Raw genomic sequence first — 27,332 nt, forward strand, 5'->3', positions numbered from 1 at the left:
GTGTGGTAATTGCGCGAATCAGGAGCATCCACGGCATAAGGTGGAGGTAAGGACTCACAAGCTGGCATCTGGGTAAACACAGTTACTAACTGTTTCTTCTTTTTCACATGCTGCCCAGATGAGGAAGCCCCCCAAGACATTCCATCACTAAACAGTAAAAGCACCAGATGTTGCCGTTCATTTGTAAACCAGATTCTAGAGAGCACGGAGCTCCAAGAGACTGCCAAAGGAAAGCCTTGGAGGAGGTATAAGCACAGGACGAGCACTGCCCACAATTCCCTTTTCTTGCTTGGACTAATTTATTTTCCCCTTTCAAACTTTGCCACATGAAATGGGGTAGCAGCAGATCCCCCAACATCATATATTTGTCGTCTCCTTATTTCAGCAGCTAAACACAAAATTATTAACCTTATGGGTTATGACAAGCCAATGTAGCTAATCTCAGTTAAGTTGAAGTTGTCACGTCCACTGTATCTGAAAACAAGAGAGTCTTAAGTCTTTGCCATACCTCAAAATTGTTGCTAGGAAATCATTTTGAATCTGAATGTCAATGCTTCCTCAGGGTAAACATGAAAATAAATATTGATGGACTATTGTCTTCACTTTAGATTAATAATCAGTTTCTGATTAAATTCTTCAACATAGCAAAAGTCACATTTTTCAAACCACTAACAGGAAAAAGTGACTTAAAGGATAAGAATCTAATTGAAAAAAAAAATACTCCACCTTTAGAGAGTTGTTGGATCAAAATAAAAATCTATAGGTGCTGAGTATTTGTGATGAAAGAAGCCTTGGCTTTCAAAATTAACTTTCTGAGTGTTTTGTGGTTTTTGAAAAGGCCTTTGACAGTGCCAGCTGGGTGAAATGATGGCTATCCTAAAGAAAACAGAGATGACTGGGGGATAAATGACTGATTACCAAGCTATAGAGGAATCACAAAGCTGTGATAACAGCGGCAGAAAGGGAGGTCCTGGAGTTTTCGGGTGGTAGGAAGAGACGCTTTGTCACTGTTTTCAGGAGCTTCTATGTGGAAATAATGAGTAAAGCAATCGAAAGGATAAAGGAAGGAGTCAGGGTTAGGGAAACACATTGTTTTGCTGAAAATCAAGCTAAACTAAATATCAAGTTGAAGGAGAGTTTGGCGGATGTGATGAAGAGCTATGGAACGAAAATTAAATCAGAACCATAAGCATAGGGAATGAGACGGACAGCCGATCCTACCTACCTAACTCAGTGACAACCATTGACCAGCATGGAATGACAACTGGAGACGTCAGGAGAGCTTAAATTCATTAGAATACACCCAGCTTCATCTTATTTTCAAATTTTAGAATTTAATTGAAGTAATTAAATGTTTCTACATTGCTTAGCAGAGGCCTTTAACCAAAACCGACTTAAGGAAGGGGTTAACTTAATTCAAGTAACATTAGACTGCTTGGGGACAAGTGTAATAGGACAAGGGTACAAAATTGATCATCACATGCGAACAGCTCAGAACAATATACAAGTGAGTTGTAAGTCCCAAATCCAGAGGAGTCAGAGCTGGAAGGTAGAGAGACAACAATTGACTGGAGGAGGAGAAGAAGGACAGCCGTGTAGTGGTGGGAATTGTGGAAAGGAAAACCTGTATTATTTTGTGCTTTTGTTACTATTAGAAGATCAAAGGTGAATAGATCAACCTTTACTGTATTTTGGACCCGGGACTGTGCTTGCATGTTCATGTCGGGGTTTGGGTTTGCTGATGCCTTTGTTTCCATCACAGTGGTCAAAAAGGAGCAAAGGACCTCACAAGTGCAAAACCAATCAACACTCTGTAGGCAAGCATCAAAGTTCTGAATTTAATATGTGCCACTACAGGAAACCAGTGTAATGATCTAAAGAGAGGAGTGACATTTGTCCTCCTGTCAGCTGTTTTTGTGTCTTTGTTAGTTGTTTTATTGCGTGAAACTGATCTTTGGAGGTTTCTAACCATATTTGTTTGTTTTTAGAAGACCTGGTCATTAGAACACTCTAGACGAGAACAGGCTATTCAGCCCAACAAATCTCGCCAATACTATCCACTTATTTCCAAAAAAACATCAAGTCGAGTATTGAAAGTCCCTAAAATCTTACTTGGTTGCTTATTCCAAGTGTCTATCGTTCTTTGTGTTAAAAAAAAAAACTTACTAATGTTTGTGCAAAATTTACCCTTAACATGTTTCCAACAATGTCCCCATGTTCTTGAACTCATTTTAATGTCACAGTCTCGATCAACTGGACTAATTCCCTTCATGTATTCAAATATTTCACCTCTTAATCTTCTTTTGCTTAAACAGTAAAGGCTCAGCTCTTTTAATCTTTACTCATAATTCAACCCCTGTAGCCCTGGAATCAGCCTAGTCGCTCTTCTCTGGACCTTTTCTAGTGCTGCTATGTCTTTTTGTAGCCTGGAGACCAAAACTGCACACAGGACTCCACACACCGCGCTATATAACCTAACATTCTTTTTGCCTTCTTCATGGCTTCTGAACACTTTCGGGAAGTCGAGTCCACTATGACTCCTAAATCCTTCTCATAAGGTGTACTCTTGATTTTCCGACCGTCCACTGTGTATTCAAACCTGACATTTTTACTTCCTATGTGAAATACTTTAAATTTACTGAAATTAAATTTCTTCTGCCACAAATCTGCCAGCGCTGTATGCTATCCATGTCCTTCTGTAATGATATAATGGATTCCAAATGATCTGCTAATCCACCTATCTTGGTATCATTTGCAAACTTAACCAGCTTGTTACTTATATTCCTATCTCAATCATTTATATATATTAAAAATAGCAGCGGGCCTAGCACTGATCCCTGTGGAACACCACTCTTAACATCAGCCAATTCTGATGAGGTTCCTCGCACCATCACCCTCTGCTTCCTGTGTCTGAGCCAATTCTGTACCCATCTAAAAACATCACCCTAAACTCCCACTTGTTTCAGTCAGTTTGATGCCCAACCTCTGATGTGGCACCTTATCAAATGCTTTCTGAAAGTCCAGATAAATAATATCATAAGCTCCACTTTGATCGTATCCTTTTGTTCCCTCCTCACAGAATTCCAACATGTTAGTAAAACACGACCTCCCTCTTCTGAACCCATGCTGACTGTTCAGAATAATTCCTGTCCTTGCCAGGTGTTGCTCAATCTTATCCTTAATCATTCCTTCCATTAATGTTCCTGTGATCAGGAAAATTTTTCAGAATGTTTGCTTTTTGATCTTCTGGTTTCGACCTGGCCTGGCCCAAGCTATGATTTTGGCCTTGTGTTATTATTTCCCAGTCTATTCTTGTTTCTTTCAATTAGTCCTGGAGGCACTGTCTTGTACAATATGGTGGGATCATGAGTGACCTCAAGATGAGAAATGCGGTGACGGACATAACACATCTCTGTGAAGATCTGATGGCTTTGAAGGAGCAATTGAAAGGGTTTTGCGGCCGACCTTCAGCATGCTCTTAATGAAAAAAACTGTAAATACAGTAACTTGATTTCAGATGCCAGTATTGCTGAGCTGCATATTCCTCCTCCTGAGTGCTTCTCTGATGTTTTAAAAAGATGTGTGGTTTTGTTAGTCAGTGTGAGCTTGTCTCCAATCTGCAGCCTCGTACTTACTCTAATGATAAGGCTAAAGTACTGTTTATAATTTCATTATTCAGTGATAAGAAAATTGAAAAGCCCTCAGCTCTCTATGTAAATAACTGTGAAAACAAACAAAAATGACCAGAACCCTCCCTAAATCAGTTTCATATTATAAAAAAGCTAACAGAAACACAAAACCAACATATAGAAACGTGTAAGTACAGTACTTCAGTGATAAATGAGCCGTGTTTAGAAATATCTGAGCCAATTCTACTGACCGTTCTATGAAAAAGAAGTCGTTACTAACATTCAGAAAAAATAACAGTGAGATATCAAAGATGGGAATGCAAAAAGCATAGAAATCCTCTCACAACTAATACAATTCCAAATAATTATTTAATTAGCTCAACAATAATTAGAGTTTCTAGAACTATTCATTAATTTAATTAAACAAATTAAGACTTAACTTTAATTAAGCAAACAATGGTCTACCAAGGGCTTACTGTAGAAAAAAACATAATCAAAAATTAAATACTTAATTAGATCAAGATTAAATCTGAGGATTATAGCAAAGGAAAATAAGAAACAATAAAATCAAACACAGAAAAAAAAAATAAAGAATATAAAGATTGAACCAACTGACACAGTAACAAAACACAAAAAAGAATTCTTAAAAAAGAAATCTGAAAAGCAAAATATTACAGATAAATGGGTCATAAGCCAAAGAAACTTACAGTAAATGCAAGGTCTCATGGGAGCCAAGCACTCTAACTTTACACGGAGGGAGGACCAAGCAGTGAAGCTGCCAAACACAAAGAGTCAAACTAGAATCCTGAATGGTCCTCTCAGGTGACTGCAGCCCAGATGGCCACACCTTCCTAGAGTCCTTATAATTGGCTATTTTTTCAAACATTTTGTGTGTCTTTTCCTAAATGAATTCTGGCTTAGCTATATATTTTATTTTCTGGGATTCTTATTTTGAGGTCAGATTTGAGGTTTAAGGTTTTTTGAGGAATTTATAATTTATTAGTGTTTTGCTGTGACGCTATTTTGTTTTTCCTTTGGGTGCTGTCATTTTGTAGACTCTGCTTTAATGATGTGTGTTCTGGTGGTCAGGGATGGGGCTTTTTGAATCACAACATCGAGGGATATATTACTGAGGGGTTAAAAGGTCATCTCAGCGGCTGCTTTGCATTTGAGTTTGCAGATAACAAACCTTTTCTTTGTGGCTGCTTAGGACCTTTATAGTTTGATTTCCCATCACCAGAATCTCTGCTGTTGTCCCTGACTTTGATTTTCATCTTGTTTTGACTTTGTTAATAGAGCGCTTTGACTCTTGTTTTAACGTTGGATAGTTTCTGACTTTACATTTATCTCCTGGTCCATGAAACATAAAAATATACTGTTATTCTGTCTGAGAATCTTGGCTCCCAGAACTATTTATGTAATTATAGTGATTATTTGTAGTGTTATATATTTTTAACATCATTTCATTTATATTATCATTTTGTTGGCCTTGCCATTTGTGACTAAGACAGCCTATTGTTGCCAGTAATGGCCATCTGTTGCTGCCACCAGAAGTTGTGTTGTTGTGATAGTAGATAGATTGGTGGCACAGACATCCTGGCATCCATGATCATGGATCAAAAATAAACTCTTTTTTGTGGGTTGGTTTGTGTTGTTTAGGGCCTAATGGGATATTTCAACTTGGCTAGACATTCTGACTTTGATTTGCTGGTTTCCTTTTAGAGGTTATTGCTTGGTTAGAACTACATCTTCAGGCTCTTAACCCCAACTTGTTTCTTGACTTTCATTTCTATTTCTTCTGAAAGACCAAATTCTAAACTTCTGGTGCATCATGTCATGCAAAAAAGCAAGGCACACATGTAAATCAAACATCAAGAAACTAAACGCTAACCCCAAGTATTCAAACTTTCGAAGAGATCACATAAAATGAATGCTACAAAAATGACAAATGAGTTGCAAGGCATTTTCTATATTCAAAAAGTATTCTTGATCTTGCAACTTATTTATATAATGAGACTAACTAAAACTAACCATTGAAATGGAATTTGTATAAATCGAATCCCTAAAATCATGACAATGGCAACTTGCATTGAGGATCTGTTTTTCCTTCTGGGATGACTATCAGACGTGTAAAAGAGAAAAACACGCGGGGTGGGTCGCCCTTGGGTTCCGGGCTGCTGGGTTCCGGGCCCAGCCGACTCGGGGGTGAGCGGCTGCGGGCAGGCCTGGGGGTTTGCCGTTGATTTCTCCCGGGACTCTGTCGGCTGCTGGTTGTGGCCCCCCGGGGTGATCCTCTGCACCTCTCGAGGAGGGATTGGGGCTTCTCTGGTGACGGTCTCCCTGGGGTCTGGGGTGACCTTTGGATCTCTGGGCTTGGAACTCCCTCCATCTTCCGCACATTTTTGGGGGCAGGTCTTTGGCCCTTCACACTCACTATTGGACGCTCCTATAGAGAAACCTTACACATACAAGCGTGCGTACGCACACAGGTGCTCACTTGGTGCCTTCATAAGTATGACTTGGACGTCTTCAGCACATGACCTAAGGCTGTGGTTGGCCCTAAATGCCTTAGTAAAAATTACTGTGTGATTGTCACCAAACATTTTTACTTTTATATATCTTCATGTAGCTGATGCAGCAATGTTTTTTTCTTGTGGTTTTTTTTCCACCCCCCTCTTTTTCTGCAGGTCTAGAAGCGGATTCTGGTTCATTTATTGTTTATTCTATACGAAATTATATCTATCTCAACACAAATTGTACCAAATTTCAACAAAATGGTTGCTCTGGAAACTGAGTTGTTTCATGCAGAAAGACAGACTTGATGACAACAGACAACGCCTAAAAATGAATGAATGAGTGAATACGTACATTCATTATCCTTCTTATCATCTCAAAGTACTTATCTTGGTGAAGATTGCGGAGGCTTCAGGCCAAACAGTTCAGCCCAGACTTCCCTGTATCCAGCTTCAGATTTTAGCTCTTCCTGGGGAACCTCCCAGGTGTTTCCAAGTTAGCTGTGTCTTCCACTTTGTCCTGGGACTGCTACAGGGTTTCTTCTAGTGGGCCGTGTCCAGAGCAGCTCTGGGGGAGTTGTCTGGGGAGCATCTTTACAACTTTACATTTCCAAACCACCTCAACTGTGTTATAAATTGTGCCCTTTTTACTTTCTCGTATACAAAAGTATAGGGAAAGTATTTTAATTGTCCAAAAATTCGTTGTCGAGATTTTGATGAATCTCGACGTTTTAGACCTCCCTGATTTTCTAGTATATAAAATATAGGGAAAGTATTGCAATCGTCTAAAAAATTCAGTTTTGTGATTTTGAAGCATCTCGACATTTTAGACCCCCCTGAGTCCAAAATTACCATTTTTGGAATTACGTCTGTGGGTCTGTCTCTTTGTGTGTCTGTGTATGTAAACACGATAACTTGAGTAGACTTTCACTGAGGTCAACCAAATTTTGTATACAAGTATTAGGTAAAAAACGTAGATTTCTATGAACTTTTGGGCTATTTCCGCTAACCAGAAGTGGTACTTTACCGTTTTATTCATGCAGCTGCAGAGTCCGATTTATTCAACTTTACTTTTATAATAATTGTTCAATATATTATTAATTTGATTTGATTTGTTGTTGATAGTTCTTTAATGTATATAATCTAAAAATATAATCATTGTCGGGCGGCGCGGTGGCGCAGTGGTAGCGCTGTGGTAGCCTGCCTTTGTGCCCTGTGTTGGCTGGGATTGGCTCCCTAGCAGACCCCGTGACCCTGTATTCGTGCCCTGTGTTGGCTCGGATTCAGCGGGTTAGAAAATGGATGGATGGATAATCATTGTCTTGCGGTTTGCTACTCAGATATCCATCCCCATATCTGAGTATACGGGAAAGTCTAGGGGAGACCACTCCTGATTTTTTTAAGTGGGAATCTGGGCTGCTTTTTCTCTAAATGCCTTCTGTGTGTATCTTCTAGACAGTTATATATTTCCTCAACATAATGATTAATTATTCACAGTGCCATGACATTACATTATTTTATAATCGAGCACCACCAAGTTATTATTGCCATTGGCAGCACACAGCTTCCAGTTGCCATGAAAGTTCTGTAGCACGACACCACGACTTGTATTATCAGCGCAACCCTTTAAATCCTGCACCGAGATTCATTCAGTATTTATGATTAGGATAAAAACTCCATCAAACAAATCAGTATTCTTTCTCTACTTTCTGGCTTCCAATTGTATCGTTTCTCTTGATGACTTTTATTTCTGGTTTACGATTAAGTTTTGGTGTATAAAGTTATTCTTTATGGTTTTGACTCATTTCTAGTTTGACAAGCAAATAATCCCCTGGTCTTCTTCTCGCCTTTTGAATCTGGAGAACCAGTGACTCTACTCTGTTGCTCTCCTGGATTGCTGAGCTTCTCACCCTATCACAGAGTGTTAGCCCAGCAGCCCTCATTTCTGTCACTTATAGTTGTGATCTCACTCCTTCAGTCATTACCCACAGCTCATGTCCATAGGTGAGGACAGGAATGTAGATCAACTGGTAAACTGAGAAGTTTTTTCTGTAGACTCAGCTCCTGCTTCACCACCATAGACCAGCACAGTGCCCACAGTACAGCTGCCGTTGCTCTAATCCATTCATGTTCACTTCTTCCATCACTCATTGACCAGATCCTGAAACACTTGAACTCCTCCACTAAGGGCAGTTGTCCCCCCGTTACCTACAGAGAACAATCCACTCTAATCCAAGGGAGAAGCCTGACCACAGACTTGTAGGGGCTGATCCTCATCCCTGCCACTGAATCACTCGATTGCACACTAAAGGTCACAGTCTGATGAAGCAAAGAGGACAACGTCACCTACATAAAACAGCAGTGCTTCTCCAAGAGTCCCCAATACTCAGCTGCACTTTGATAATCTGTCCATGAAAACCTCAGACAGGAGCGACGACAAGACACAGACAAGACACCAGCAGTGAACGTATACCACGTAATACCAGGTATTCGGACACAGCTCTCACTGCATTCCTATAGAACTCAAGAGAGCCCCTGTCAGGCCATATTCCTGCAGCACTTCCCATTGTCATCTGTCCATTTCCTAAAAAATCTATTCTCATTTTTATTTTTTTGTAGCATGGGGTACTCTTTGCAGGCCACGCTCACCCATACTGTGCCAGATCATCACCACTAGTCTCCTTGCCCCATGTATTTCAGAGATTTTGAATGCAAACCAAGCAGACATGGTGTTAGACTTTGGCAGCTCCACACAGAAATCTAAACTCCACACCAGGCTAGGACCTGGAATCAGATCTTTGAAACTGTAAGGCAGCCACAGTGAGAGCTTTACTATTATAAGTTATTATTAGCAAAAATAAACAAAAAAAGAAGTATTTTTTCCCCTGTTCAAGGAAGAGTTGAGCAAATTACTAGTGATACCCACTCGGCCCAGTTGATTGGGTATTAAATTGCCTGAATGAGCTAAAATGTCTATGGGATGCAGGGCTTCACATTTTGTGTCACATGAATAATTCATTTTACACGAACCTCCTTTTGTATGAACAGCTGTTTATTTCATGAAGAGCTTCAAGATGGCTACGAGAGGATACTGGCATTTGAACTTATATCTAGAAAATGTTTAAAGAGCAATTTCAAAAGTGTCTCTAATGTGCCAGGGAAGGAGTTTGTTCAAACAGTATGTCAATTTGTTCAACGATTTAACATAACAGTTTGAGAGCCATTACTTTAATATAACAACGAGGCACAGTAGATTCAGAAAATACTTAGACCCCTTCACTTTCTGCAGATTTAATTTTAAATGGATACATTTGCCATTTTTGCACATCAATCTACTGTACGCTCAATAACCCATAATGACAAAGTGAAGACATGTTTTAAGGAAAGAATTGAAAAACAAAAACTGACATCTCTAATTCGTAGAAGTATTCAGACCCTTAATTTGGTACTATGTAGAAGTCCCTTTGGCAGCAATTACAGCTTTGAGTCTAACTGGGTAAGTCTCTATAGGCTTTGCATGCCATGATTTGGCCAGTTTGTCCCATTCTTCCTGGCAGACCCTCTCAAACAGCATTAGATTGGCTGGGAAGAATCTGTAAACTGCCATCTTTAGGTCTCTCCAAAGATGTTGTATGGGGTTTAAATTTGCAGAGTTCTGGCTGTGCCACTCAAGGACACTCACAGACCTGTCCCAAAGCCAATACAGCATTGTCTTGGGCTTATGCTTTCAGGTCATTGTCATGCTGAAAGGGGAACCATCATCCCTGTGTGAGGCTGCGTTCAATCTGGAGCGTGTTTTCTTCAAGAACCTCTCTGTATTTGGCAAAATGTACCCTTCCTCAGTTCTGACTATACTCCCTGTCTGCGCCACTTAATGAGCACTCCCATAGCATGATGCTGAGACCACCATGCTGGCATGGCATTAGTCAGGTGATGAGCTGTGCCTGATCTTTGCCATACACAGAGCTTGGAGTTCAGCCTAAAGAGTTCAGTTTTTGTCTCATCAGACCAGAAAACCTTTTTTCCTCATATTCACAGAGCTTAAATTCCATATGGAAAACCTGAAGTAGGCTATCACATGCCTGTTACACAAGAGTGGCTTCGGGATGATTTAGGGTGCTGCTGATGGCTTCTGAAGATCAGTTAGAGTGACCTTTTTAGTTCTCGGTCACCTCCCTGACCAAAGCCATTGTTGGCCAGTTTGGCCAGGAGATCATCTCTAGGTATGAGTTCTGGTGGTACCTAATGTCTTCAGTTTCACACATATCGAGGCCACTGTGCTCCAAAGAACATTTAAAGTTTTAAAAAAATGAAAGAGATGGTTGTTGTCTTCAGGAAGGCCCATTGCTGTCCACACCCCACTGAACATCGAGTCTGGAATTGGCAAAGAGCACCAAATTCCTTGGTGTGCACCTGGCAGCTGACCTTACTTGGTTAATTAACACCACCCTCCATAGCCAAGAGGGCATGGCTGAGTCTCCACTTTCTTCGTTGGCTAAAGAAGGCAAGTCAACCTCTCCCCGTTCTCACCACATTCTATAGGGGCAACATTCAGAATGATCTGAACAGTTGCATCACTGTATGGTTTGGAACTGCAATGTTTCTTATGGTAAGATCCTACAATGGATAGTGCACACAGTAGAAAAGATTATTGGGAACACTCTACTCTTCACAAAAGACATCTTTATAAAGCGATGCACCCGCAAAGCCTATATAGCATTGTGAAGGACAGCAAACACTCCTCCCACGGTCTCTTTGATCCAATTCTATCTGGCAGAAGGTCCTGTAGCATCTGAACCAGTTGTGTCAGGTTCAGCAACAGCTTCTACTCCTTGGCTGGACTCTGAACTTTATACTGCAACCTGCACTCAGAGCTGTGCCTGATAGCTTATGCATATGCAGTACATTTGCTACACTTTTTATTATTAGTTGTTATTATTAATTTTTTATTATTATTATCTATTTCAAATTATTACTGTCTCTTCACATACCTATTATTTATTTATAGTATCGTTCTTCACTTGCCTTGCACATGTCCTGTGTTCATGTATATGTTGCCTCATGGTCCTAGGGAAAGTTATTTCATGCCACTGTATGCTGCAATAGAGTGTATGGATGGTATGACAGCAAAGCCACTTGACTTGACTTGATCCCCTTGCCCTGATTTATGCCTCATCACAATATAATCACAAAGGTTACTGAGAGTTCCTTGGATTTCATGGCTTGGTTTTTGTCCTGACATATAGTGTGAATTGTGGGACCTCATATACATAGGTGTGTGTCTCTCTCTAAATGATGGCCAATCAATTCAATATGCAGAAAAATATATGAATACAGTGGAACCTCGGTTCACGAGATGTATCTGTTTCAGAAAGTGACTTGTGAACAGAAATGTTCGTATTCCGAATGAAATTTTCCCATAAGAAATGATGCATATTTAATGAATCCATTCGACAACCCAGAACTGCTGATAAACATACATTGTATGTAGTGGCAGGTATCCCTTACTCTCGACGAACTCCTGGAACTCCTTGATGTAACTCAACAGTAAAATACACAAAAAAATGCTAACGTGTTCGCAATAAAACAAATCACATAATAATTCGGTGAAGGATGGGTTCAGACTGACTCAAGATTCCTTTGTCTAACTGATGCCACGCAAACTATACATGTTTGATCATGTTCAAAAACGTTTGGGTTCCGAGTAACTACTTGTGTTTGGAGACGAATTTCATGATAGAAAAATGCTAGTATACTGGATTACTTGGGAAGAGAGATGCTTGTGAACAGCGGTGTCACTGTATTTGTATAAAAAAGATTTCTTGGTTTGATCTGTAATACATTTTCAAACCTTTCTGAAGGAAAGAAACTTCTTCTCACTTTGTCATTATAGGTTATCAGGTGTAGATCGATGGGCAACATGACAAATTTATTTATTAAAAATTAAATCTATTAATTAGGTGTGCAGGGATCTGAATACTTTCTGAATCCACTGTATGCTTTATGTGCCTTTTACACTGTACTCAATATTAGTATCACTTATAGACTGAGAAACAGAAGATAGTGTAATGCATGCATGGCCTTCCAAAGATGGTGGGTTTCATTGGATCAACATCTGTAAAAACAGCCAGGTTAGGGTAAGGGCCAGAGTTCTGCCCAGGGACTGTCTCTGAAGTCACATATTTCCTATGACAAATCTTGACATACAGCTAAAACATCTTGAACATATACCTTATACAGTGAGTAAGAGCTCATGCTGGCAAGCTCACGACTTACCTATGAGTTCTTTGTTTCGCACATCTAAGGCCATGTTGCGGAGTGCAGTGGCAACAGCGCACACCACCCGGTCATTGTCTATTCGTAGCAGCTCTACTAGTATTGGCAGGCCTTTCTCCTTACGAACTGCAGCTCTGATATACACAGACCACTGGGGAAGAAAAAGGAAAGAGCGCCATTAGGTCACATGCAACCAGAAATGGTCAGCAGAACAACTGTAACTTCTAACATGAGGGTGTGTTGTGAATTGTCACCGCATCACATTATTGTGTGATGGGAGTTTAACAGTTCAGATCCACATTGTGACCTGTAAGAGAAATTCATCATTCACATGTGCTGAAGTGAAATAAGAAAAAAAAAAATATTCATTTATTACATTTATACAGTACTAGGGGGCTCTTCTCCCTGCTCGCTTCATTTGCCAACCCCCACTTTGCATCTCTGCCACTTGCGTAGGTGAATTTCACTTTCACCGAACAAGAAATCTTTTAGTTCTTGCAGATATGCCTCTTCATTGAAAAGAAACACTACTTTTTACTGATGGCAACACGAATTAGACGATGTACAAGTCTCCAAACTTAAAGTTTAAAGATGAAGAATATCTACATACTCGTCATATCGTCTATGTACATATATTTAATCTCTTTTCACTGTATCGTTATTTCACTGAGTAATAATTTCCATTTGTTAGTGCTAATGCAATCTTTACTATCAGTTTTTTGAGACTTTCGTACTTTCATAATCTCTCACCTGCTCTGTATGTGTATCACGCCAACGTTTTTGAGCCTCTTTATGACGTCCTACTTTGTCTTCTACTCTTTTTCTTTTATTTCTGACCCTGCTTGGAGCTGAGAGCACAGGAACTGTGTCTGAACATAGCATTTGCATAAGTGAGAAGTGGGTGGACTGTGGGCGGGACTTGTCAAAATCTCCTGGGAATAAGTCTCGTCTCACAGGACCTGAAATTATCTCTCGCGGGAGTTGAAGTTATCTCCGAGAAAGTCTCACGTCAGGATTTCCTTTTATAATAGAGAGATATTGCTTTTCTTACTACTCAAAGCGCTTAGACAGAGGGGGACCACTTTAACCACCAGCAATTTGTAGCTCCCACCTGGGTGGTGTGATGGCAGCCATTATTGTGCCAGTATGCTCACCACACATTTCCGGTTAGGTGGTGAAATGGTGAGAGAGGGAGAGACAATTAGAGTCAGGGGACAATTAGGGGGCCAGAATAACTAGACCAGGGAGGGCAATTTAGCCAGGACAATGGGATGAACCCTACTGTTTATTTATTTATTTACCTTTATTTAACCAGGCAAAACAGATTAAGAACATGTTTCTTATTTACAACTGTGGCCTGGAAAGGGCAAAGCCTTAAGAGGGAAATATATTGGGTAAGAAAAAATAAAAAATAAAACATATTAAGAAAGATACATATATACAATATAAACTAAATTACAAAAAATGTCATAAAATATTATATAAACAATAAGAACATTGAAGCAACAATGAGTAGAGCAGCAGTGAATTGGAGCAGCTAGCCTAAGTAACAGCGACACACGTCTTTATAATAAGCTGAAATCCGTGATTGGAAAACTGATTTAGGAATGAAATTATTCAGTTTTATAAAGGATGCCCATGGATCTTTAATGACCACAGTGTGTCAGGACCATGGTTTTACATTTCATCCAAAGAATGGCACCATTCTTACAGCACAGTGTCCCTCTCGCTACACTTGAGATCCACATTTAGACCACAAGGTAAGTGCCCCCTGCTGGTCTCACCATCACCTCTTCCAGCAACAACCCAAGCTCCCATCTAAGTACTGGCTGGGCCTGAACATGCTTAGCTTCGGGTGGATGATCCGTTCTGAGGTGCATGTGGTATGGCTGATAACGTTTCACGCAACGAGTTTAGTTGTGTCCTCCACTCTCATTGATGCAGAATCTAAATCCGCTCTGTTAGGTCAGCATCATGAGGAGCTACTATATTTCCAAAAAATTAAGCCCTGTATGGGACATCTCTATTGATTTCCATGTCCATCAATCATCCCTAAACTTGTCCAAGGTCTTTAAACAAAAAATACAATACGTCTGAAAGACACCACAAAAGCATTCAAATAAACAAAGGAAGCCAAGGCTGCATGTGAAGTGATGTCCAGGTGATGGAAAGTGGAAATGCCCCCCTGCTGTGCCATTCTTCATATAAGGTCTAAAGGAACTCCATTCTATTCTTTGGGTTTTCTTCAGGCATTCTTCAGGGTTTTCCTCCCTCATTTTGATGTTGTGTGGATTAACCTAATAGGTAGCCATAAGTGTAATGTGTGTGCTCTGTGATGAAGTGGCGTGTGCTCAGAAGAGTGTCTGGCATCCACAAACCCAAGATGGTTTGGTAAAAATTTAAACAGATGGTAATTTGGATACTTCACTGATAAATAAGATGAAAAACATAAACCAGAAACGTTTAGAGTCACATCTTGGGGTAACAAGGAAGAAACAGGGAAGGTACCAAGGAAAGGGTCACAGGCTGCTCTTTCTGGGATTTCTCTGATAATAATGGATTTCAGTTTTCAGTGTTTATTTTTTCCTTAATCCCTCCATTTTACTTATTAGATTTTTGCTTCAGCAGTAAACTCAAACAGTAAGTGGCAACTGTCATCCGTGCCACTTAACTTATTGCATAAGGAATTAAAGGAGCAGAAGTAAAATGAAAAGCAACCCTTGCCAGTCTGACAGAATACATCTGTACTGAGGTTTACGAAATAATCAAAAGCGCTCCATAAAAACCAGAAAACACCGACTTGGTCAAACAGAAACTGTCTTTATACCTTTATCACATCAGGCTAACTATTTTTACGCCACTGTCACTTCAAGTTAACCCCTTTCTACATCCTGCTGCTTTAATCCCCGACATGATCATTTAATCAATGAAGAGACTGCAAAGCCATCAAATCCTGGTCATTCAGCTGGAGGTGCAGAGAGGTGTATCGATCTTTAAAAGCTTTTTCCCCCTTTTTGAGGAGTCGAGACAGATATTTAGGAGCTGAAAAGAGTGCCCACCGCCTGCTTTGAAATGCTGCTAACCTGCCTGTTATGTCGACTCAAGGAGGTGTGAAATGAATCCCTTCCGGCCACTGCAACAATGGAATTCATTTATTTCCTCAATGTAATGCAAAATGAATGTGGGCTAGTATCACCACTGTGGTCAGAAAACGCTTTAACTGAAGCTGTGCATATGTACTTTATTCTAAAGAGCATAAAAGCGTAAAACAAATTAAAGATTTTAGTTATAGGCTGTGACCCTGAACCTCATAAGCAGGATAGAAGATGGATGGATGAAGGTATAAAGTGTACCATTTGCTAAGACAAGGCAAGAGCAGGCAGGAGAAAGAGGGCCGGATAAATCGTGGAGTTCCATTGTATAGCGAGATAATAAAACGCCAATGGAGTGAATCCTCTTTAAACTGGTAAGTCAGCAGCCCAAAGTCTTCATTCTAAGCCCAGCACGGGTACAGCCGACAGGCCTACATAAGTACAGTTTGGAGGGATGAGTGTTTACTTAAAAGGCTTGATTTGTATGAAGTTTGTTCATCTTCCATGTGCATTTTATAAATCTCTTCTGTAAAGACAAGCAGTGTACAGCTCACATTAGCCATTGCAGGGTCACAGAGCAGCTTGAGGCCAGCCTAGCAATTATTGGCCATTGCACTTGGAGAGGGTGCCAGTCTATTGCCTGGTGCACACACATACACACAAGCACTTACATCCAGGGCCAGTTTAGCAATGACAGTTGACCCTGCCTGCATATCTTTGGACTGTGGGAGGAAACTGCAGTACATTTAATGAAGAGTCGCTGTGTACTGAGTACAATCTATATCTCTCTATTATAAAAAAAATCTTGGAAGGAGATAAGACGTGATTTTCTTGGAGAGACACTTATACGTCACATGAGTAAGAGATTTAACCACACTCTGGGTCGGAAATAAAGGACAAACAGTAGATGACAAAGTAGAACGTCGTAAAGAATTCAAAAATGTTGGCACGGTGCACATGCAGAGCAGGTTAGAGATAATGGAAGAAATTAGGATAAGAAAGATCGCATTAGCGCAAACAAACAGAAATTATTACTCGGTGAAATAACGGAACAGCGAAAACAGATCGAATATATTGTTCGGATTTAAACTTTAAGTCGGAGACTTGTAGATCGTCTAATTTGTGTTGCCAGCGAGAATTAAAAGATTCCAAAAAGAATCGGAGACTGAGACTTTTAACATGAGATTCTTTCAAGTTACGCCCTACTTACAACTATTTGTCTAACAAGACCGCGGTCATCTAACATCAGTTGTGTGAATGCTTTTGTCAGACACAGTTCCTGTGCTCTTATAAATTTTATCAGGACAATAATTGTATATGCGGCACGGTGGCGCAGTGGTAGCGCTGCTGCCTCACAGTTAGGAGACAAGGGTTCGCTTCCCGGGTCCTCCCTGCGTGGAGTTTGCATGTTCTCCCCGTGTCTGCGTGGGTTTCCTCCAGGTGCTCCGGTTTCCTCCCACAATCCAAAGACATGCATGTTAGGTGGATTGGCGATTCTAAATTGGCCCTAGTGTGTGCTTGGTGTGTTTGTGTGTGTCCTGCAGTGGGTTGGCACCCTGCCCAGGATTGGTTCCTACCCTGTGTTGGCTGGGATTGGCTCCAGCAGACCCCCGTGACCCTGTATTTGGATTTAGCGGGTTGGAAAATGGATGGATGGATAATTGTATATGTTCTAGATGACACATCAACGACAAAGCGAAGAATAATGGCATGGAGAAACATTCGAAAAAGTTGTTTTATTTATTATTCAGAAAGAAACGATATTCACTCACAGGCAGTTATATGTTGCATTGTCACGATGCAAGTCCAAACACGTGTGATAGACGGCCAGGAACACTGCCCCGCTGTGATGCCTGGAGGAAGGAGGAATCGGAAGAGTGGCACTTCTTTTCCCTGGGCACCCGGAGAGTTCTTGATCCCTGGGGGACAGCACTTCTGGGACACCAGGAAGTGTTGACAGACCAGGGATAATTTATGCCCAGAGTGCTTCCGGGTGCAAGGGCAGCACTTCTGCCACACTGGGAAGTGCTGCCAGAAGTTCATCGTCAGGCAACCGAAGCACATATGGGAGAAGATAAATGGGGCCGCCTCACTCTATTCAGGGAACCGGAGTCAGTGGAAGAGGACGGAGCTTGCGAGACAGGAGTGGAGGCGGCCAGAAGGACCAAGGACTGAGAGCAAACTGTAAATAGTTGTATAAATAGTGTAATAAATGTGTGTGTGTTGGACATTCTGTTGTCGTGTCTGTCTGTGACCGGGCTAGCTTTTACACACGGAATAAAAATTCAATGTGATCTTGAAGAAAAGTTAATTCCAAATATTGTTTTTACTAAAGTTTTAAAGTAAAAGTGAAAATAATGCATATGTGACAATTCCCATGAAAATAACAATCTCTTTAAATATCCAGTAAACCAAACCCGGGGGTGGGTGAGCGAAGCCCCCTAGTATATATAAAAGTCAATGTAAGTGTGTGTGTGTGTGTATGTATCTATGTATGTTCCAGCATCACTTCTGAATGGCTGGAGTGATTTTCATGAAACTCGGTAAACATGTTTCTCATTGGTCGACTAAAAATACTGTAGGGTGAAATCAACCCTAACCCGCCCCTTTCTGGGTAAGGTGGGGGGTGATTTTGTGGTCTTGTATGCATGTTATCATCCAGTTGACACTCAGAACGACCACTAGAGGGCTAACTGGAGGTGACTGCCAGCATTCTTTATGTTTGAGTGCCACCGCAGCCATTGTTACTCTTGAAATTAAATAGAGTTGGCCGGTTCTGAGCGTCAACTGAATGATAACATACATACTAGACGGCAAGACAAGCACATTAGTGAGTCTTCATTGTTTGTTAATTTATTTTTATTTTTGAAGTTGTGTTTTTTTTTAATTATATTTTTTTTAAACAATTAAAAAAAACCCTTTATTTTCCTCCTGGGCAATGCCGGGTATTTCAGCTATGTTAGCTGGTTAACAATAAAGTTTGACATGAAGTAACTTTTTTCATTTTCTTCTATTAGAGATTAATTACATCTCTGTCTGCACAGGTCAAACATTGTGGTGTTACTTTAGATCCCACACTCTCCTTTAGGCCACATATTAATTATACAGGGTGGCCCACGAAAAAAGAGTCTCGGTGGAGGAGGGACCCCTTTTCGTGGGCCGCCTAATGTTACCAAGGTAATCTTTTTCCATCTTAAGCCAATCTCACGGTTGAGTCCTTTTATTTCGGTTACTGCAGCAGAGACCCTCATTGTCCCCTCATGAGCCTGAACAGACTACAGTATGTGCAAAATTCAACGACATGGATTGTTACTACTTTAAAAACCATAGGAGCATGTTTACTCCAACACTTCAAAAAACTTTGGTGACCTGTCCAATTTCGCATCCAATATAAACATTTCCTCCTCATTTTTAAGGCCCTTCATGGTCTGAGCCCACCTTACCTGTTGTCCTTGTTGATCCCGTATGTTTCCTCACACTCCCTTCACTCTTCTGATTCTATGCTGTTACCCCCCTGTGCAGACTGTGTACTATGGGTGACAGCGTATCGGGCCCACCACTGTGGAATGTCCTGCCTTTAGAGTTTGAAATTTGTAGCTCACTTTCTGTTTTTAAATTTAAACTTATTTTTTTACTTTCTCGTATACAAAGTATAGGGAAAGTATTATAATCGTCCAAAGACTTTGATGTTGAGATTTTGATGAAACGTGATGTTTTAGACCTCCCTGACTTTCTTGTATATGAAGTTTAGGGAAAGTATTGGAATCCTCCAAAAATTTTATTTTGAGATTTGGATGAATCTCGACGTTTTAGATCTTCCTGAGTCCGAAAATACCAGTCTGCGTCTGTGTGTGTGTGTATAAACACGATACTTTGAGTACGCTTTCACTTAGGTTAACCAAATTTTGCATACAAGTATTTGGTACAAAAACGTAGATTTCTATCAACTTTTGGGCTATTTCCACTAACTGGTAGTGGTACTTTACCTTTAATGCATACAGCTGCAGAGTCTGATTTATTCAACTTTACTTTTAGAATAATTGTTCAATATATTATTAAATTGATTTGATTTATTGTTAAAGGTTCTTTAATGTACATAATCTAAAAATATAATCATTGTCTTGCAGTTTACTCCTCAAATATCCATCCCCATATCTGAGTATACGAGAAAGTCCTGGGGAGACCACTCACGGTTTTTATTATTGCTTTTTGTAGAATTTGTTAACTATGTATACATATTTGGACTGTTTAATGATATGTTTTAATGTTTTATACTAACTAATGTTCAGTGTCTTTGGGTATTTTGAAAGGTTCTTTTAAATAAAATGTATTATTATTATTATTATAATTATTAATGGCAGCTGATTTTCTTCTTCCCCTCATCTTTTTATAAATTATATTGTATTCTTTAAAAGGCCTTTCATGCCCACTAATTATTAAATATCGTCTTTTCAATATATGTACGATTTGATCTTGACAAATTTGCACTTTTAACTTCTTCTGTGCTTTCAAAAAAGATAAATTGCCCTGCTCTTCATCCTAGTTTCTCAGCATCCACCAACTCTTACCAGGGCAAATGAAATAAAGATTGTTTGTCAAAGTGAATAAAAAAACAAAACAAAAAATCAAATCTAGCAACAGGTTTATAATACCAATGTCCCCAGATGTGAACATTGGACGCTCACAGTTCTACAAAGGAGCCAATCCCAGCTGACGAAAGCTAAGTTGGATGTTCTCTCACCTTCCAGCTCCCGGCGGCTAAGTTCTGTAAAGCTCCTGCAGCTCCTTCCAACGTGTCGGGATTGGAGCACTCTGACAGGAGCGTGAGGTAGGGTTTGACTATTGAAGGGTGCCACAGCATCTGGATCCCTTTCGGAGGCTCTGCACATTCTGGTAGAGGGCCAACTCCGTCCCACTGTAAAAAGACAAGACAGATAGATGGTAACTGAATGAAGGTGGAAGATGATGTCTTCTACATCAGCCTGTTTACACAGTTGGCTGTACATGGAGTTTAAACATCTTACAAGAGTCAAGTTCTGGGCTAAAGATGGCCTAGGCTTAATGTTTCACTTAACTTAATCATTTTACACAAAAGATCAATCACTTTCAAAATAATGGGTTAATAATTTTAATAATCCACCTTAATGAATAGGATAAGTGTCTGTGTGTCTTTCTCATTGATTTGTCTCTTACACTCCAACAGATGGCACATCACACACCTTAACACTGCTTTTACAAATCTCATACCAAATGGCATACAACAGAGACATATGCATTGCATGGTTCAATTACTCAAGATTATGCATTTCATGGAGATTACTAAGATTTCAACCTATCTTAGACACGTAGCATATCTAGTTTATACAGTACTAGCTGTCCCCCGTGGCTTCATCCCGCGTAGAACTGAAACAGGACAGCGAGGAGGGCCCTGCCCGGCTCCCTACTCCTGGCTTTATGCTTCCTCCTCCCCTCCGTCTCAGATTAGCGTGAATATATCGCTCCTGCAAGCGAACTATGAGTGATGAGGGAAGTCGCAAAATCAATTGGAATGTTCAAGCAAATTCTAGAAAAATCCGTTAAGTAGTTCTCTCTCGTTCACTAGCTAACTGGATGTAAGATAGGCGTGAGTGAGGAGAGCCCTGCCTACTCTCCTAGGCCCACTGAGTCTCTCTCACAATTGAGCAAATAAATTGGTACTGCAAGTGAACTATGATACTTAGCACAATAAGAGAAGTCGCAAATTCAAATTATAGAAAAAAACCCAATCTAAATCCATTATGTAGTTTTCTCTTGATAAGCAGACATATAGACAAGACAGACGTTGGATGTTATATATAGAGAGAGATATATAAAATGTTTGTGTCATGCAATGACTTGTGGTCCACTGTGGCTAGAAGCTTACTTTGGGTCTTAATCAAACGTTTACCATGTGATATGTGCTTGTAAAGCAAAAAAATTGTGTAGTGGCAAACTCTATGAAGTTATTGGGGTTTGCGTCTGTCTTATGGCAAACATCTAGAGAGGGTGATATGGTAGAATGGCAAAGAACAGCAGCAGCATCTGCTGCACATCAAGCACTTTGCTGAGGCAGCTCAATGGAATAAGAAGAAGAAGAAGAAGAAGAGCAGGCCCATCTGCAGAGTGTCAAATATGGGTAACAAAACGCACACGACAAGTGCCTGTGCCAACTGACCTGTGCCCCTGTCCTCACACCAAACTGATTGTTATGATTGTAAAATACAGTGTTATACAGTACATCATGAAGTCCACACGACGGGTACACAGAATGGCAACTTCCACAAAAGACAAAATAGTGGTATAAAAGGTCGAAAATCAAAAATACACAAAAAACAAATAACATTGAAAACTAACTTTGTTAAGAGACACAGATCCCTTAGACCAAAAAAACCCAGAAAGGAGTTTCTACAGAACTAAGTTGGTATGAAACCTCTGGGTGGTGATCAATGACCAGCTGTCCTTCAGGCACAATGCAGCTATGGTCTGTCAGTGTCTGCAGATTCACTTCATGCGACATCCGCTAAGATACTTTACAGAGCATGCAGCCCGATTCCTGGACAAGGCTTTGGTCTCAGCTCATCTGGACTATCAGGAGTGACAGCCTGTGTCACCAAGCCACTGTTAATCAAGTGAGCCTAGCACTAGGTTTCATTTTAGTTTTGACTTCCTTCTGTTCCTGACCTCTCTTTAGATTTGCTCTCATGTTTTGTTTGCTGGTTATTATAATCTTTTCAGTTCTGACCTTTGCCTGTCTGCCATTATGAGCCTGTCTGCCATGACGTCTCCTGGTTACACAATAAGTAGTGGAAATGGAGTCACAACAGACAGTAATAACAGTAAAAACACTGCCCTACCCCACCCTCCCTCAAAATGTCCCCTGGTAAAAAATGAAAAGAAAAACTGTGTGAGGAAATCCTCAAAGTGAAACACAGCGCAAAAACACTAGAATTAGATAAGATTTAGGAAGAAAGAAGAAGAGAAGAATGGCAACCACAGGCCATCCAACTCTGCAGAATTTCCACCAGAACACACCATCTTTCCAATATAAAAAACGGAGGTCCCATTGATCACAGCTGCCAAGAAGTTCCAGGAGAGTAAGATTGAAAAATGAGGCTTCCCAAGATAGAAACATCAGGTTACCAGCGAGGAGCTAAGGATATCACTACAGCTATTGCGCCTTGACAAAACAGTCTTTGCCGGACAGAAGAGAGAAGGAGAGACAACAAGTCCATTAAGAGAAAATCTTTAAAAAAGGAAAGGAATGTTCATGTGAAAGACAGTCGAGAGAAATACAGCAATGCTGAGTCTGGGGGGCAACCTCAAAATATATGTAAAAAAAAATATATCTGGGGTACTCACCTGATAGATAGATAGATAGATAGATAGATAGATAGATATGAAAGGCACTATATAATTCATAGATAGAGAGATATGAAAGGCACTAGATAGATGGATACTGTAGATAGATTTGAAAGGCAGTATATAATAGATAGATAGATAGATAGATCTGAAAGACACTATATAATTGATAGATAGAGAGAGAGGGATATGAAAGGCACTAGATAGATAGATAGATGTGAAAGGCACTATATGATAGATAGATAGATAGATAGATAGATAGATAGATAGATAGTATTTCAGCTCTGCACTACATCCAAGATACGAAATGTCCAACTCTCTTAGCACTTCATTTTAGTGTTACTGCTGTGAAATGAAGAAGAGAAGTGACCCATGGGGCAGCTACACTGGATTTGATGGGTTAATAGGAGAGACCAAGCAGCTCCAAACTGGGTGCAGAATTAAACCCCAATAGTAAAATACAAAACTTTGGTAAAGAGACTTTGCGGGGCCAAGTAATTTAATGAGCAGGTCTTAAGGACCTTTGAGGACGATACAAAGACACACCAGCAGACACAGGGAAAGCCATGAGAACCTGACACTGACGGTGATCGTTGTGTGACTCAGATGCAGAGGAGAGCAGCACTAGCCCCTGCGCCACTGTGTCACTCACCAGCACACATGTTAAAATAAATTCAGAATCGCGAAGGAGTTTTGCTTTGAGTCTTTGTCCCGTATCAAGTCCTGCTAACAACAATGTATTGGTCCCCTGGAAAATGAAGCCACTTGTAAAGTGATGAAGCACAACAGAGTTGCATGACCAAAGCCTTGTGTACCACGCACGGTGCCACTGGACTTCTCGCTGCACCCCGAGTGATTACACTGCAAAGGTACAACGGATGTTGACTCCGTGGGAGGCTCGACTAGCGAATTCATTTCCGCAGGGAAAACCCAAGTTGACTTGTGTCATTCGTGCTGCTGCCTGGGCCGCCACCTCGATGCTGTCTCTTTCACTTGATCATCAGCAATGAGAAATGTTACACCTCTCAGTTGATAACGTAATGTGAAAGAACTGCTTGTATCTTCTCAGTTTTTTTTTTCTTGGCAGATTATTATCACAAAAGCACACATCATCTGGCAGACGACACCATAGACGATAATGAGTTTCATTTTTATAAAATGGAATGAGAATAAAAATAAAACAATTAGCATGGAGTTGTCTTCCAGGGCTTCCATCTTTAGAAGCAATGCTTTTTTATTATTTTTTTTTGGTTATTTTTTTTAGTTGTTGTTTTTTGTTCCTCCTCAGTGGCTTCACACTTAGCAACAGTCCTGGATGTCTTGTCTCGTAAGTTTCCCTAGCGATTACACCGCCCGTAATTACATTTATTGGAATGTAAGCAGCACCAGCTAGCTAAAGGTAACACAAATAACACGGCTTGCTTGTGTCTGACATGTCCCCGGGGAGATGTGCTGTCTGCTCTTATGCTAAACTAGGGTTATTGACTTTCATTGCAATGACAGGCTGAAAATTGTCGCATTTTGGTTTACACGGTGGAAGCATTTGACACCTTGGCAACATCTAAACACGCACAAGTCCAGCTCAAAGCCTCCACGCGGAAAATTCAGACAGAACAGAAATGAGGATGACTGAAGTGAGACGTACTATATTTTGTTACCTATTTGTTATTTTAATTAACGGTATTTATTTTCTAAGAAAAAACATCCAAGACGCATATAAGCATTTCTGCAGGCTGGGGTGCATTCATAGTACCGTCGTATTGAAAGAATATCCTCAATTCTTCATGCCATGGACTCCACAAGGTGTTGGAAAGACTCCTTTAAGATTCTGGTCCATGTTGATATGGTTGCATCACACAACTTCTAAAGATTTGTGAGGTTCCCTGCGTTGGTATGGTGCCCTGTTCAAGGTTTGTTCCTGCCTTGTGCCCCTGTGCTATATGGGATAAGCTCCGTTCCCACCCCAAGACTGGTCTGGATTAAGAGGGTTAGAAAATGCCATGACATAACATTCATGCCACCAATCTCCCATTCTGCTACATCCCATTGAGCTTACCATCAGCTTGAGACAACGTTTGTTTTGTGAACTGGTGCATTATCATGGTGGGAGTAACCATTGCAAGAGAGGCACATTGTGGCCATGAAGGATACACAGAGTCGGAAAAAACAGTCCAATAGGCCGTGGCATTCAAGTGATGATTGATTGGTATCAACGGGCCCAAAGTTTGCCAAGAAAACATTCCCCACATCATTACACTTCCGCCACCAGGCTGGACTGTTGACACAAGGCAGGTTGGTTGACATTCATCAGACCAGGCTATATGTTTTCAATCTTTAACTGCCAAGTTTTGGTGATCCTGTGCCCACCGCAGCCTCAGCTTTCTATTCTTGGCTGACAGGAGTGTAACCCAACATGGTCTTCTGCTGTTGTAGCCCATCCACCCCAACATTTGACGTGTTGTGCCTGCTGAGATGCTTTTCTGCTCGCCATAGTTATACAGAGTGGTCCTTTCTGTCAGCTTCATCTAGTCAGGTTGTTCTCCTCTGATCTCTCTTATTAACAAGGACTGCCGCACGCTGGATGTTTTTTGCATTCCGTGTAAACTCTAGAGACTGTTGTGCAAGAAAATCCCAGGAGATCATCAGTTACAGAAATACTCAAACCTGCCCGTCTGGCACCAACAATCGTGCCACAGTTAAAATCACTTAGAAAGCAAATTTTACCCCCTCATTGCCGGAGTTTGATGTGAACATTAACTGAAGCTCCTGGCCTGTGCCCGCATGGTTTTTACACTTTGCATTGCTGCCACGTGATTGGCTAATTAGATAATTGCATAGATAGGCAAGGGTACAGGTGTCAGTCAGTCATTATCCAACAGGCTATATCCTAAATTAGGGTCACGGGGGTCTACTGGAGCCAATCCCAGCCAGCAAAGGTCGCAAGGTGGGAACAAACCCCGGGCAGGGCGCCAGCCCACCACAGGGCAGGGTACAGGTGTCCCTATAAAAAATAAAATATGAAAGAATTTGCTGCCTCTCGGTCTGTCTCTGTGTCTCTGTGTGACGGGATGTCTCCCGTATCCTTCAGCCTCTTCTTCCTGTTCTCCCTCTCACACCTAATCTTGGACTCCACACTTCAAGTTCCTTTAGAAGAGTCCCTTTTTGGTTTTATCCCACTAGAGGTGTTGGTAGATCTATGGAGTACGTGCTCCAGGGCTACAGCTCCATCTTGTAACTCAAGATTTTTACTTCCTTGGAGAGTATTATAGGTCATAAAAGTCTCTATTAGTGGCTCTCCATAAAGCTATTCCAGTGTATAGGTTACATTAAGAAGCCCATTGCTGGTGTCCACTTTCACATTTTAAATTTTGTCCAGCTTTTGACCAATTCCGCTCTTTAAAAGACAGCATAGCTAAGCAGTGACCCTGTCAGATACCACCCATTTCATATGGATATGCACCAATGCTCACTGCATCCCCCTTTACTGAAAGTTTAAATGACAACTGTTATCTCATGGGGGGCACAGTAGGCAGCACAACAATTGCACAGCCGCAGCAGCCTCAGCTTAAGTCCTGTGCCCACAATCTGCCAGAATCTGCATGGGTTTCCTATTAAGTCTCACCTTTAATTGGCTAACTAAACAGATTACAATATGCCAGCTTTTGAGGCAACTCAAGCTCATATAACTCATGACATCTTGTCTGAAGAAGGGGCCTGAGTTGCCACGAAAGCTGGCATATTGTAATCTTTTTAGTTAGCCAATAAAAGGTGTCATTTTGCTTGACTTCTCACTACATTCATAATGGCTAACACGGTACAACACCCTACTTCATACTCAGATATTCCTCCCACGTCTGCTATGACATGTTGGTTAAGTGAATCTGTCATTCCAAATCGTCTCCTTTGTGTGTGTCTGTGTGGATCCTGTGATAGACTGGCATTCTAGTGAGAGCTGTTTGTAATATACAGGGTGGCCCATATTTATGTATATGATTGAAAATGCCATATTGTCAGGAAACTACCAATGTTATTATCAAGTAACATAATGGAACATGAACATTAAGAACCTTCGATGGTTTTTCATCCCCTGTTCTCCATGGCGTGGTCCACCAATGCGTCATCCAGATCAATACACGCCTAAAGATGAAGAGCAACTTTGTCACAGGCAGCCTGGCACATCTGTGCTGGTATCCTCTGAAGTTCTTCTGTGATAGCTGCACGGAGCTCAGCCACATTGTGGATGCGATGTTGGTACACATTGTCTTTTAGGTAACCCCAAAGGAAAAAAGTCTGGTGTAGTCCAGCACATTGTTACTCCCATTCTCAGGCTACACGGTGATGCCATTTTCAATACTTTTCACGTAGTAGTTTAAATGCTACAGCCTGTGAAATGTCATATACATAAATATGAGCAGCCCTGTATATAAATGATCGGGATAAGAATA

General features: G+C 40.7%; 1 protein-coding gene across 7 annotated transcripts in view; it reads right to left on the bottom strand.

Moving 5' to 3' along the window:
- The window catches only part of LOC120530167 (catenin delta-2), a 1,616,252-nt gene that overhangs the window by 108,371 nt on the left and 1,480,549 nt on the right, over positions 1–27,332 (bottom strand). For all 7 annotated transcript variants that reach the window (XM_039754393.1, XM_039754398.1, XM_039754395.1 and 4 more), the window contains 2 exons: positions 20,252–20,425; positions 12,419–12,569 (listed from right to left, as the gene is read on the bottom strand). In XM_039754393.1, coding sequence (XP_039610327.1) covers positions 12,419–12,569; positions 20,252–20,425 — 325 coding nt within the window. The remainder of the gene's footprint in view (positions 1–12,418; positions 12,570–20,251; positions 20,426–27,332) is intronic.

The sequence above is a fragment of the Polypterus senegalus genome, chromosome 5, assembly GCF_016835505.1.
Source record: "Polypterus senegalus isolate Bchr_013 chromosome 5, ASM1683550v1, whole genome shotgun sequence".
In the NCBI taxonomy this organism is placed as follows: domain Eukaryota; kingdom Metazoa; phylum Chordata; class Cladistia; order Polypteriformes; family Polypteridae; genus Polypterus; species Polypterus senegalus.